Raw genomic sequence first — 15,026 nt, forward strand, 5'->3', positions numbered from 1 at the left:
ATATATATATATATATATCTTTAGTATTGCATATGATTATAATTGGTAGTCAATCATTTTCATCGTTCCAATATAACAAATTTAATTATTTGTAAATATTAAAAATTAAACTTTTCTCTCGATTGCAACAATTTTTTTTCCACACTTATATATATATATATATAAATAATCATTTTACATTATAGAAATAAATTCTTTAACAATAATATTTTTGCGAACACATTAATGTTTCTTCGCAAGAATTATTATATCTTTTCTCAAAGATGCGAGAATAACGACGAATATCGTCACCAATAGATTTTATGAATTGTATGTTTAATATACAGTGAATTTAAATCTGATGAGCAGGTAAATAACGATAGAATCCTAAATGAACCAGAAATTTGAACTCCATATTGGAATATTTAAAAATTTTTCGACAAAAAAATTTGAATTAGATCAATGTTCAATAAATCTTACAATTTTAATTCTATTAATGAGAGAAACGATTATGTGAAAACAAATTCAGGAATAATACAGATTTGTGCATAATAGTTAGTTAAAGATCATTGTATTATATGTATATTTCTTAATGTATTGCAGTATATCTTAATATATTGCAATACATTAATTATGTAACAAGTATTTTCTGAAATATTTTTCGTTCTCATAGAATTATCAATGCTATTAGACTGCAATATATTAAAATTCTCAACTTTCAAATTATCGAGTTTTTTAAGACTTTATAATCTATAAAAGAAAATTCTATCGGAAAGAAATAAAAGATTTAATAGAAAACCACCATGTATCTAAAATAGAATCAGAAACATATTTCTTAGAATTCATAATTCAGTAATTTAATTACAATAGGATATTATGTACAGAATGACCTGATGTTTCATCATCAATTATAATACGATTTTAAACTGAGAAGCTTTACGAGAAAGATTTCTAGTCTAATAATTAAGAAACATATATTACGATTTCTAACTGATCATTGCAATCAGGAGAGAAGACCTATCGCGACTATTTTTTTTCTCTTTTCATTTATATAATTTCCTCATGAAATATTAATATATTCGTTTTCTTCGCAATCTTGGCAGTGGATATATATAGTTTTTAAGTCGATGTGTTTTACACGATACACATCTGTGCGAAACATTTAAAAGGTTAAAAAAAAATGGAACAAAGAAAAATTGACTACGATTCGTTAATCTAAATGGAATTTAAAAAAATAAATTTGCCATATTTCTCATTTGTTATTCAAAGGAATCAAAATAAACTCAGATAATTACCAATATTATTATCGATAATAATTTTTGATAAAGTTGCGCAATGAAACATTAAATCTTATTTCCAGAATTTCTCTATGAAGATACATTTTAAATTTTCCTCATTTTACTTCTTTTCTCTTATCTTGTTTACTTTTTCTTATTTAATTATTTTACAGTTTTTAACATAAAAATTGAAAATAATGGTTTAGTGATTTATGATACAAAATAGATGAATTAAGGTTTCACTGTATCTTTAAGTGAAAAAAGAAGATAATAAGGAGAAGAGAACAATAGTGAGATCCGATCTCATAATTAAGTACATCTTTTTATTGTCGTTCCCTTGATTGCTCTTCGCAAAATCCTTTGTGTTTTTTTACTGAAAAAAGGAACGAATTGTGCTCTTCATATTTTTTTTTTTTTATTAGCAGACCATAAGAGTCAATAAATTGATTGTTTTACAACTGCTAGCCTCGTTTTTTTCATAATATACTATTACTCTGATTTTGCTCCTATTTCACTTGTATGAAACCTCTTTAGATTATTATTCATGGAGAATCTAACAGGTTTTAGAGAAACCGAGCTACAGAAAGATTGCTTTCAAATGCATAAATGAAAGAATGAGTCCGTACAGAGTGTCTATGGAGTCTTGAGCTATTTTTGAAATTCATAGAATTTTATTCCTTTTCATTTTAATAAAAATAAAATAAAAAAAGAAATAAAAAAAGAATAATTGCTTAACAATAGAATTATGAGTATTTATCAATTAAAAATCCAATTAAATTTAAAATTGTAATTAAATTTGTAATAATTAATGTTTTAATTAATGTTTTAATTTAAAATTGTAATTAAAACATTAAATGTACCAACATTTTATGCAGAAAATCGAAACAAATTTCAAAACTATTTCATTTGATCAATTATAATACGTTTAGTGTTAAAATTGTTAAACGATCTATGTAGATATAAATTTCTTATATTATAGCTTATTAATATTAATTTTTGTATTATATATTATACAAAATCATTAGAGAATTTATTTTATTAAAAATTTTATTTTTTTTTAATTTTTATTTTATTTTAAGCACAATATAGTACCAATGTCATTATTTAATATTAAGCTTAAGAAATGACACAAATTTAATAGTGTTCAATATGATATATTACTTCATTCCATTTAACAAAGGAATCAAATATAGAAACAAAACATAAAATTTCTTGACTCACATATATGCTACAAAAAAACTTAGATTATATAGACTTTATAAACACCCTGTACGATATTCCAAAATGAACACTAGATAATAAAAATTAATTAAAGACAATTACAAGTGAATTATGTTAAGTCATAACGATTTGTTATGATTCCTAATATATCTTTGAAAGATAATAAAGTGCATTCAACTTTTCTTAAATCATAGAAGCCTTCATTTTTATAATGAATAATGGTTTTTGATAGTATATATATATATATAGGTTTTCAAAGAGAAAATCGAACATAAGTACATTTTCTATTAAAACAATAAATTTTAGGAAAATTCTAAAAGAGACCAATGCATCTTTTAACTCATCATGACATATTTTCATTCATAAAAAATAATAAAAGTAGTTTTCTTTTGAAAACCAAATGGAATTATTTCTATTGATAAAAATAGATCGAAAGAAAACTGCTCTGTTTAGATTAAGTTCTATGGCAAATAAGCAGGCAAATAGGATATGTAAATTTAATGAACAAATAGTGTGTGAAGAAACATATCAAGCAAGCAAGCATGTAAGCCAGATCGTCGTGCACGCAGATAATAAATAATCAGCCTAACATTTTTTAATGGATTATATCAAATATTATTTTTTGAACTTAAAATATTTCCAAAACATATTTGGTTTCATATATAAAATGATATAAATTAAATAAGAAAAGATGAACAAAAGTGAAAAATATAGTTGATTCAACAGAGAATTCTAAATGCTTGAATTCTAAGTTCTAAGTTCCTTTCTCTCACTTATAAATAATACTTAAATTTTAACATTAAAATATCTTGCAACGAAATTGAAAAAAAAATAATTTTAATTGGATAGAAAAATTTTAAATAATCTGAAAAATTCTGAACTTTTTTTTTAAGTAATATTGAAGTGAACCTAAAATATATATTTGTATTCTGTGCTCGGTATCATAAAAGAGAACATAAAAGAGACTGATGAACTGAGTTATCACGTGAAGAAGCTCGAACGGACAGCCTAAACAGATCTCTGTTTTAAAATGAATCTTAAGTACTTGTAGCTCTCTCTTTCTCCTAAAATTGCAAAGAAGCGATGCCTGAGCGTTGCAAATAACGTGTTCCTTCAATAAGTAGAGCATTTCATTTAAGCTCCATGAAAGAAGAAAGAAGAAAACAAAAAAGAAGAAAAATGAATTATGTCACAGAATAAAAAATTCCTTACTTGAAAAAATAACAAGAATAAAATCAATAATTTGAAGTAAAAACCAGTTTGAAAAGCTAAAATAAAAATGGTAATTAAATATGAGATGTAGCCTTAAAAAATTGTAAAATCTTGATAATAAAAATTTACACTCTCATAATACTTAAAATACTCTCAATACAAGAAAAAAGACAATGTTAAAATGCAAAGAATAAAAAATTCTTCACAAGTCAAATAACAGTGTCCTAAAGAACTTGTAGCCAAAAAATACAAGAGATAATACCGTAGAATTCAATGTAGAAACCGAGAAGAGACAGATAAATATTTATAAAAGTAACAATATAGTAGATTTTTAAGAAGTAAAAAATATACGGAAAAGAAATACGTAACAATAGCCGAAATGAACATCCAAAGTCAAGTATTTTTCAGCATTGCAAAGTCACTAAAAAAAGTCTGCTTTGTCATACATCAATGAGTATCATTTAAAATAATCATTATAAGTAAGTTGTTAAGACAAGAAAATCCATAATATTTGTCGCGCAAAGGAGCTCGAACAAGAAATAGCAAATGGTACACAACTGAAGATAGTGTTCTGATTGAAAATGAAAATATAGTAGTGATGACAAGAGACGTAATGATAAAAAAATAAAAAGATAAAGAGATAAAGAGAAGGTGTAACCATAAAAAAAAGTACAAAACAAAAATGATTCAGACAATATAGAATAAGAGGAAGAAAAATGAGAGGGATATAATAATGAAAAAATGGGAAGTTTAATGGTGTACAGTGGTGACACGCAAAGCTGCCTTTTAAATGCTGGTTTCATGCACGAGCTTCGTCAATTCCGGGATGGCCAAATTATTGGAGCTGAGAAGCAGGGAGTTTCCTGTGTTGCTGTCTCTGTTGTTGCTATTCTGCATCTGCGTATGGTTGGGTTGTTGGGCCTGGTTTAGGGCACTATTGGACGAGGATCTATTGTCATTGATGGTGTTTATGGTGGTATTATGATGGTTGTACGCGATGCCTGATCCCGTAACGCTGAGCAACAATGGTGACGTAGAGCTGTTCATCCTGGCGGTCGTATGATCCTCGGCGGTCTTGTTCGGCAAATTGCCCTTGCTGGCGTTCAGCGCACTGTTTGTCGGGTCTTCGTCAATGTATGTGAAGTCAGAAAGTGGTCGGGGCCCAGTGTGGCTGCGTGAACTGCGCATACTGTGTAAGCTGTGTAAACTATGGACAGAGCGACGCTCCTCCAAATCTTCTAGAGTCGACTTGAACGCTCTGATTACTCGAAGCTGCAAAAACAGGGAAGAGGATGTTCTATCAGGAAGCGAGGAGGCAAGCCAGCGACACACAAGCATGTCATATTTGTATTTATCTCAATTTGTGTGTGTCAATACTTATGTTTTTTCATGTAGATTAGGCTTTCTATGATATAAAGACTATATAAGATATGTACATATAGTGTTTATATACACGTATACAGAGTATTAAATATATTAATAGGATTTGGGGGATCAATTCTAGAGGAAAACGAAAAAACAAAATTTGATATATGAAAATGTTGATCGAGATTTGTTTGTTAAATTATAAGCAATTGAAATTGAAAAAAATTTAAATTGCTTATAACTTAGTTAAAATTGGATTTATAAATTTAATAAATGATTGATATTGATCTCAATTGATATTTTCATACACTTTTGTATTTGTTTTAATCTGCAGAATCAATCTTCCAAAAATATCCCATGAATATATCAATATTCTGTATATAAGTACGTATATAATCTTCATACTTTTTCTTCTTTTTGATGATGCCTTATGATTATTCAATTGCTGTGCTATATATTTTTCATCCATGTTTTTTCCTTTCTTTTTTTTCGCAGGGAGAGATTTCCGGTTTTCTTGCAAGGATAAATTTCGTGTATAGATTTGTAGATTTTTCTCTAATAGTGTAATATATACATGTGTATATAGTTCGTCTAATAGTGTGCACACATCGGGTGGGTTGTTCTCTTCGCTGTGGACTTGGTTGCATTTCATCCGAGTTCAGATCTAAATGACTGGCGTTCTCGAGCATGGCTCTACAGCCAGGCGTACATGCGCGCATCTACCTTTACTGTGCGTACCTATTTATTCTGGCAAAAGATCAAAGAAGAAAAGATCAAACAAAAAAAAAAGAAGGAACTAATTACGAGTTCTTTGCTTCATTACGTACCATAATTATTAGTTAATTCCTTCTCAATGACACAATTTATTCGAAGGAACTATTTCTCATCCCCTAAATAGTATTACTAGATTTGGATAAACCTGAATACTGAAATATTAAATTTCAATAGCTTCACATCTTGCTTTTGATTAATTGACTACACTAGCCTCTCTTAAAAAGAAATGATACATTAAATCGATTAATCATTGAATAAAATCTTTTCAAAATTAGAGTTATTTAATTTAAAATACGAATTAAACTGGAATAATATATAAAAAAAAAAATATGCAGTTTTTTTAAATGTATTCAGAATTGAAATATTAAAAATGGATTAAAAATGTTAAGTAAGGATGAAAACAAAAATTTTGAGGTATTTGTAACAATCTGAACCAGTATATTTTTTTTTTTCACATATAGAACCTGGCTTGAAGTGTTAAAGCATCTTCTTTTGAAATCAATTAGAAATGGTTTTTAAGAATTCTAAATTGAGTCCTAAAAAAATAGAGACTAGTTTTGATGAAGCACACGCTTAAAATCATGACCGTAAAAAGAGTTAAGCGTGTAAAGTTGAAAAAAAACAGTATAAATAGTGACAAAGACAGACAGACAGAGAAACAGATAGTCAGGTTAGCAGACAGAGAGTGAAAGAATGTATATATGTGTGTGTACATTCTGAAGAGAAAAAGAAAGACAAAAAGATAGAAATAGAAGGAAAGTTCTATAAATTAGAAAACATTCTAATGAACATTTTCGTGGTTTTATATTAATTCTTTTTGTGATCATGCTACTTAAATAAAATTGCATTCCACATTTATGGAAAAATTGATTCCTACTAATCTTATTGTACAGATTCAAGTTTCTTTTTCTTGTGAACACCAGCAGTTAAAATACTTTGTCTAGTTTAAGAACTAGTTTAAGTTCACAAAGTTCGTTCCTTGAATATTTTATCAGAAACATTTTCTATGTTTTGATATTTCTTTACGTCAAACATCAATCTATTCCATAATCTGATCACAGCCTCAATATATAATTGTAGTATATAATAATCAATATATAAAATAATGGCACTGAAAATAGAATTATATATTTTAAATGCCATAATATTTATAATAGTTCAATATATATACATACTTTTTTACTTTGAAAAATCATATATATAATATAATTCTCAATTCTTCTTATAATTGCACATTAGATAAATAGATTACTTAGATAAATTCCAAATTTATAAAACATAACGTGTGATACTTAATCCTTCGAAAATCGGACTTAAGAAGCCTAATCCAATCTGATAATCTGATAAATCAAGATTCGTTCATTCGAGAAGGCGGAAACACCAAAAGAATCACATGCCGGTAATTTTATAACAATTACAATACACCGTAATTGTATAATAATAGTAATTGTAGCTACTAGAAGCTTCTTATTCGACGAGATCTTTTTTTTCTAGTTTAGAATGCAAAAATCATTGCAAATAAATTCAACCTTTTTATACCACTCGCGCGCAATACCATGTTAGATATCGGGTAAACAAAAAATCGATGCAAACGTGAGCATTCGTGCACACGCACACTCATATACCGTATCAAAACATATAAACTGGATTATAAACTGCTTTCAGATAAATTGCTTTCTTGTGCAGTTAAAAAACTTACTTAAATATTAAATAAGTTAATAATCTGTGCTTAAAATTGCAATAATATATTATTATAATATAATATAAATAATATAATATAAATATGTAATATATTCCTGGTTACTTTTTATTAAATTTTTAATGATTTTAAAGTAAACCATAAATTAAATAATTTTATTTTTACTCCGAATTATTATTTTTTATATAAATTTAAATCTTTGAAATCTTTTATATCGATTCTTAGCAAAATGAGATTCTTCAGATCTCATATATAATATATATATATATATATATATATATATATATATATATATATATAATAAATGAGATTCTTCAGATCTCATATATAATATATATATATATATATATATATATGCATGATAAGAATTTATATAATATTAAACAAACATTCATAAGTTATATATAATAATAATGTTATATATAATTTATAAAATTTATTCCATAATTAATTCATTCCATAATATCGTTCTATTTTATAATAAAGATTAATTAATTTTTATATCGATTCATATTCATTAATTTCTAATTTCGCAATTTATCTAAACAGAGAATGTTGTGCCAAGAAATATTTATGCCTTCAGTTACATGTCTTCATTTTCATAAGGTTCGCACAGAATTAGAAATTCTTCATGGAAAATCAAACTGCAGAAAAAGCAAATCTACCTGATATCGTAATAATCTAGCCATGATCAACAAATGGCACAGAAGGAGGCAAGGGATCACATGAGATTGAAGAAAATTAAGAGACATATTTGTTCGAGAGAAACTGTTCTGATGGGACAGAAAGAAAGGTCTAGGACTTTTTTTTGACAATGGTACGTCGTGAAAATTTTTCCTGGAGATTATCTGCAAAAACAGAAAGACAAAGCAGGTTATCGCGATCGCACGCTTGCAAACATGTTGTAAAAAGAAGACTTTTCACAAATTGCCGGAATCCGAAATCTTCAGCCAGAAAATAGAATGCGGCGGGAGAAACAAACACATACAGAAACGCAAGCAGCAGAGTGAGGGGGAGAGGAGAGATTCTGCTCGACCAGGCAGAACTTTTAAAAAGCTGAATAAATACCTCTTGTCGAGATATATTTATAATCCTCGTGCGAGTATACGTACGATACCAAAAGAAGGATGGTCGTGTTTAAAAACAGGTATTATAATCGCCACGAAAAAATAATACTCGCTTTCTTTTTTTTTTCTTTTTTTTTTTTTTCTTGTTCTAACAGTTGCATATTATTATATCATGAGAATAAGTATGAAAATGACACAATATGAGGAAAATACACGCAGCACACAATCATATCAGACAACTATAGACTACTGAAAAAAGAGGGCGGGTGGACGGTGGTCTACCTGCATAAGAGGCTCTTCCATCGATTCCACCGACCAGCTCATACCCACTACACAAAAACACAGTGGTGTGACGAAAATCGTTCACTGCATCAGTACTAAGGAATCGTCGCCCTCGTTCCTGCTTAATTGCTTTTCACTATAAATTTTCTTTTCTTCGGATAATATTAATTAAATATATTAAGGCCCTTTCGCTATAAATAAATTTCAAATATTTCTCAGTTTATTATTATATTCAATATATAGAATTATCTTTTTTTTTTTTCTTCAAGCTTTTCTTCTCTAAGAAAAAATTAAATTAAATTTCCAAAAATCCTATAAATAATCAATATAATAAAATACATAATATCTGTTTTAATATCCATGTCTTAAATATATTTAAAACTTTCTATTTATCTTCAAATTGCAGCTCTTTATCTTGTAAATGAGTTACAATTCAAATTAAATAGTTTCTATGATTAATATTTCTCTTTATAAAATTAATTTTTTTTTTTTTGATGAAATATTACACATTAGCAAAAGGGTAGAGATTATTTATCGTTGAGAACAAGGCTCGATAGCGACGTTTCTCTCAGCACACCGTACGTACGTCGACAATCCGTCCTGTGTATGCGTACGTATGGCAAAGTTGACGATATAACGTATTATTAACGGCAGGCGATCTACATGAGCTACGTACTTGTTTGTACTCCGACAGGATAAGTGTGGCGGCGAGCAAGACTGCCGCCCCGTTATACCTCAGTCTCCCGAATGGGTTCCGCTGGCTAACAAACCACAAATCATACCATAAGTTTTAATTTCTATCTTCTCCATAATATCATTGCTTTTTAGGCGTGTTTTTTTTTTTTTTTTTTTTTTTGCGTCAGTATTTAATTCCTGATATACTGACTTATGTGTCTCTGTTATTATTACTATTGGTTTTGTTTCTTTGTATCTGTTATTGTAGATTATTTTTTCTGAGGTTTTCGTTCTTGTTAGTCAAGTTCCCAGTTATTAAGAGCCTTCTTAATGTGTCTTTTTGCAGATATATAAGTGTTTCTGTGTATAAAAGGGAAGAGAATCCTGAAGTACACGAGGCTTCGTGCTAGCTGCTCGTGTTTAGGATCGAAAATCACTTGGAATATCGGCTCTTGAAGAATTGAGAATTGATCTTAATACGTGCATTAATATTGAATTGATTATATTTGCAAATCATGATCGCATAAGGATTCTTCAATATTTCTCAATATCATCAAGATCGAACGATACACAAAGTAACTCGAACCTTCGTGTAATGAACAAAGCTTGAAAAGCTTGACATAGAATTGAATGGCCAATTGCAGCATGCAAATACTTTTGAGATAAAGGCCAGTTGTATGTTTATAATTCCAAAAAATGATATGATCAGCAACCTGGAAACTAATCAGAGTCATGAGTGAAGAATCATAAAAATCTTCAGCGAGATAAATTTATTTAAAACAATGTAAATTCAATATTTTTAATTTTATTCTTTCAACGGTTTTAAAAATTTTCATTTAGAAACTTCAGGATTATTATTAATTATTCTTAACTTCCTTTGATTTGAAGACTATCTTTGATAGTTTTCTTCCTTTTTTTCCAATCAAAGGAAATAGAATTATATAATATAAATTCACATTCGCCTCAAATTTATAAAAAACGATTAAACTCTCTCATGTATGTCTGTAATATTAATATATCATATGTTTAAGATTTTATATGTGTATAGGTGCAAGTTGATTGTCAAGTATCTTGAAGTTTTCTTTCCTTATCAATAAGAGTTTCGACGTGTCATGTACACGGCAGATAGAGACGAACATATAGATAAACAGACAGACTTGTGCATGTACATCTCATTATACTCAACAGCACACGCACATCAATTAGACATATGATGCATTATGATATATATCATCCATCATATACACGTTAATAATATGGTATATCACAGCAAAACTGGCGCATACTGCAACGATTAAAGAGCAAAAATGAGAGATAAAAAGGAGCAGATATCAGCCATATGGAATTTTAAGTATCCATAGCTGGACACACATATATTCCAAGTTATATAATATATACTTTTTCCGTGAGAATCACACAGAATGCAATTAGCGTGTCATTGTTGGTTTGTGATCTGGTTAGGTCATGTTGACAGTTACTCACATTACACATTATTTTTAACACAGTAGATTCCTGTCGCGTAAATTCTTGCATGCAATTCACACGCATAGCACACGTACAAGGTACTCTGAGGCTGCTTAATTCCTGAGTGCATAATACATTGTGTTGATGTTTCAGTTGTAGATAAGCTTCCATAAAAGAAAAGTTGTCTATGCATTTAAGTTCAGAATCATCGTAGCTGCTTTTTTTTTCTATATTGGGTATATAAAAATCACTTGTTAATATATGTATGTAGGATAATAATGGTAATAATGAAGATGATGAAGCTTTACATAAGCTTACATTATTTCTACAATTATATGTAGCTTCTTGTAATAAGAGTAGTATTTGAATGATATATTGTGTGAAGTTTTATTAAAGAAAAAATTTTTCTTATTCCTCATTATTTTGAAGAAAAAGAAATTAAAAGCTGTTTTAGAAATGATGTGAAAATTGTTCATGATGCATTGGCTATTGGTGTATTGATTAAAAATATTTAGAATAAAATTAGCATTTTTAAAATTCAAGATATTGAAAAATAAAACTGTATAAACATAAAAATATTTTTCTATATATTTTTGTTAATAAAAATTATTAATAAATATTTTTGTTTATTATTGATAAAAAAAAGTGGAAAAAAAATAAGATACCTATTTGAAAAATAAATAATGAGACTATATATATACAAATTCATTTATAAAGATCATAAAAATTTTCATATCATAAGATTTTCGTATCATAAGAAATCATTAATCATTTAATAACATATTACAACATACAAAGCAATTCTTAAATGCCAAAAAAAAAAAAAATTAATATGAAAGAATTATATAAAATAGATTAAAAAGAAATTCATAAAGATAGAAATTCAAATAAATACATTATTGAAAAAGTCAACATAAAATAAAAATCACTTCGATGATTCTGTTAATGAATATATATATATATCTCGGCTATTTTTCAAGATATGATGATTTCTGTTTATAAAAGTTTTATGAAGAGGGACTATAATATATAACTATAATAGTATTTTTTATATGAATATATTATAGAAGAGTTGAAGATTTCAAAATCATTTATATTAAATTTTAAATATATTATATAAAATGACCGAGTGTTTTAATAAATGAAATGAAATGAAGAGAGAAAAAAGAATTGTAAAAGCGTACCTTGCCGCGCGTGTATGTGTGTCCGCACACATATATACGCATACACATATATATACGCGTACTTACACATACGCGCATGCATTTTACATACACGTGTGTATATATACATATATTTATGTATATACACGTATATACGGGCAACTTATATACGTACATACATACGCACAAATGTGCATGCAACACCTTAAAATCAATGAAAAAAAAAAAAATAAAAAATAAAAAATAAAAAATGAAAATGAATACAAAAGAAAAACTTTAAAATTGGATATTGAGAGAAATGTCTTTTAAAATTTTAAGATGATATTAATAAACTCTTTTTTAAACAAAAATAAAAAATCAAAAGATAATTAATAAAATCAAATGAAACATATAAATAAAGAAATATAAAAAATTTCTTTTCATTTTGTACTTGAAGAGAAGAGTAGAAAAGTATAGATGTTAAGAATGCAATTATTAATAAAAATATAATAAATGAATTAGTAAAATACGTAATAGACAATTATATTGTTTTGTAAATATTACTGATTGCATTTTAAAAAAGAATTATTACAATAATGCATTTTTACACTATATTATACAATTATTTTAAGATTACAGATTAATTATACTGGAAGTATCATTGAATAATAAAAAGAACATATGTAATCAAAGAAACATATGTCACTTTATTTTATGATAACAAGGTTTTAATGATGCAAATATAAGAAAAAAGCTTACCATTTATACAATCTGTTACATTATACAATATATTAATACTAATATACTGCTCAATAGCAAATATCTATTTCCTTCAAGATCGGATTGGACATATGTTCATTAAATACAAAACGTTCCTCTCATTATTCTATATTATTAATTAAAAAATATTAAATATAAATATAAATATTTCTATAACTAATTGAAAAATATCAAGAAAATACAGAAAACACTTACTAATAATTCTTTCAAAATTAAATCTGATATGATTGAAATTTAAATACCTATTATAATACTTGTTCTGTTTCAAATTTAATACTGGAGTAAAGTGCTGGTTAAATTCGAGGTAGGGCAGGATTAGGTTTGAAATTTGGTGTTTAAAGAATTCTCTTCCCTTCAAGACTTATCTTTTTTCTCCTTTCTTTTCTTAGCTAACTCTCTTAACTGAAACAAAGTGACTGATCTTAATTTAAATAACACGTATTGAAAAATACAGAAAGTAGATAGGGACAATTAGAAAAAAATAGCAGCGTGAAACAAGGGACAAGAAAATTATCCAATATATGTCATGTTTTTTCGCTATGTCGCACTGCGGAAAATAAAATAAGAAAATAGCATGATTTGCGCGAACGAAACGAATAGAAGCTCGCGATTCGCAAGCAGAACTGCGACGAAATGAAACAGAGAGAGAAAGATAAAGACAGGCGAGAGAAATACATGTTGAAACGGCAGACAATCAATAAGAAAGAATAAACTGAAAATAAAAAAAAAAATATTATAAATTATATATAAAAATAAGAAGCGATAAATTAAAACATAATTTCAAAGATTAATTACACAAATGAAAGTAAAAGTAAATTTAAATTGGTGTTAAGAAAGAAAGTAATGATTAATAAAGATAGATTTGGATAAAAGAATAATCAAGTACGTCAAACATAAAGCACCAGTAAGAAGAAAAACTTAAACTGGTTAATGGAAAAAAAAAAAAAAAACAAAACCATTGAAAATAAAATCAGATCATAATTATAATAAAGAATTAATATTTAAGAACGGTCAAACAGTGCGGAGATTGGACTTGCGGACTAACCATATAGTAATCCTGAGAGGGGGATCTGCCTGTCACAGATACATTCTGCACCAGAGTTCTTTTGCTCGTCTGAAAGTAGGTTACATATTCAATTTACGTAATTAGCTTAATTGAGTGGGTCTATAATATTGTTTTTTGTTTTCTGTTTGTTTTTATAATAATTTCAAAAATGTAATTTCTTTAAGAAATTATATATTGTATAGTTTTATATATATATATATATAATAATAATAATAATAAAATTTTATATATATATATACACATATATACGTGTATATGTGATTGTTGCTTCATAAAACATCTTCTTTTTCAATTCTTTTTTTACCATTGTGCTAGATTAAGAGTAGTGTTATCAGAGTAAGAAGAAAGGAAATAAGAGAGAAAATGAAGTATAAGTAAACAGAATAAAGAAAGTAGAAATTATCATGATTAAACTTTACTCTTCTTTTTCCTTTTCACTCTTTGGACTATGCGATCATTCTGTCAAATAATTTAAACAAATATTAATCGATTAAATATTTTAACACTTAACAAGTCCTTTATCATAAGTCCAATAGATATTTTAATAATATAGTATTAGTAACAACGTAATAGTGTAAAATAAGAAATTTACACGATCACGAGCCACAAGTATGGTCAAGTATGCGCTAGCTTCATCAGTTTTAACCCGTTCCCATTAAGAAAAATAAAATAATAAAAAATAAAAGGAAAAAAAAATTACGAGAGACGGCATTGATAAAGAAGGGTTGTCCTTTTCCGACTCTCGCTCGAGCATCGATTCCTAAATTTTTAAATGTTAAATAACTCTACAAATATTCTTATATTAATTGTTCATTTAATTTAATTTATATATCATTAAATAAAAAATCTCAACAAAATATCTATTATAGTAGGGTTCCACTTAAATCTCAATTTTTATTACAGAGAATTTTAATATTAGTTTGTCATTAAAATAATTTATTCCAAAGCAAATTTTTTTTAACCTGTTTCATATTATGTTTCATAATTAAAATTTTTTGGATTAATATTTAAATGGAAATAAAA

General features: G+C 27.1%; 2 protein-coding genes across 22 annotated transcripts in view; one reads left to right on the forward strand and one right to left on the reverse strand.

The window, feature by feature from the left end:
• LOC122717003 (CXXC-type zinc finger protein 1-like) overlaps nt 1-15,026 on the forward strand; it is a 38,383-nt gene that overhangs the window by 20,550 nt on the left and 2,807 nt on the right. The window lies entirely within an intron of this gene.
• The window catches only part of LOC122717000 (plasma membrane calcium-transporting ATPase 3), a 67,563-nt gene that overhangs the window by 9,730 nt on the left and 42,807 nt on the right, over nt 1-15,026 (reverse strand). For 5 of the 20 annotated variants that reach the window (XM_043940619.1, XM_043940616.1, XM_043940615.1 and 2 more), the window contains one exon: nt 2,483-4,961. The exons of 3 other annotated variants lie outside the window; for them this stretch is intronic. In XM_043940619.1, coding sequence (XP_043796554.1) covers nt 4,476-4,961 — 486 coding nt within the window. In that variant the 3' untranslated portion in view covers nt 2,483-4,475. Of the gene's footprint in view, nt 1-2,482; nt 4,962-5,459; nt 5,802-5,881; nt 6,044-7,978; nt 8,924-9,246; nt 9,638-12,855; nt 13,340-13,982; nt 14,052-15,026 lie in introns of those variants that run through there. 12 more of the 20 variants (XM_043940620.1, XM_043940613.1, XM_043940612.1 and 9 more) reach the window with 10 other exon arrangements.

Source organism: Apis laboriosa, unplaced genomic scaffold (assembly GCF_014066325.1).
Source record: "Apis laboriosa isolate Shangri-la unplaced genomic scaffold, ASM1406632v1 scaffold4_cov146, whole genome shotgun sequence".
Classification (NCBI taxonomy): Eukaryota; Metazoa; Arthropoda; class Insecta; order Hymenoptera; family Apidae; genus Apis; species Apis laboriosa.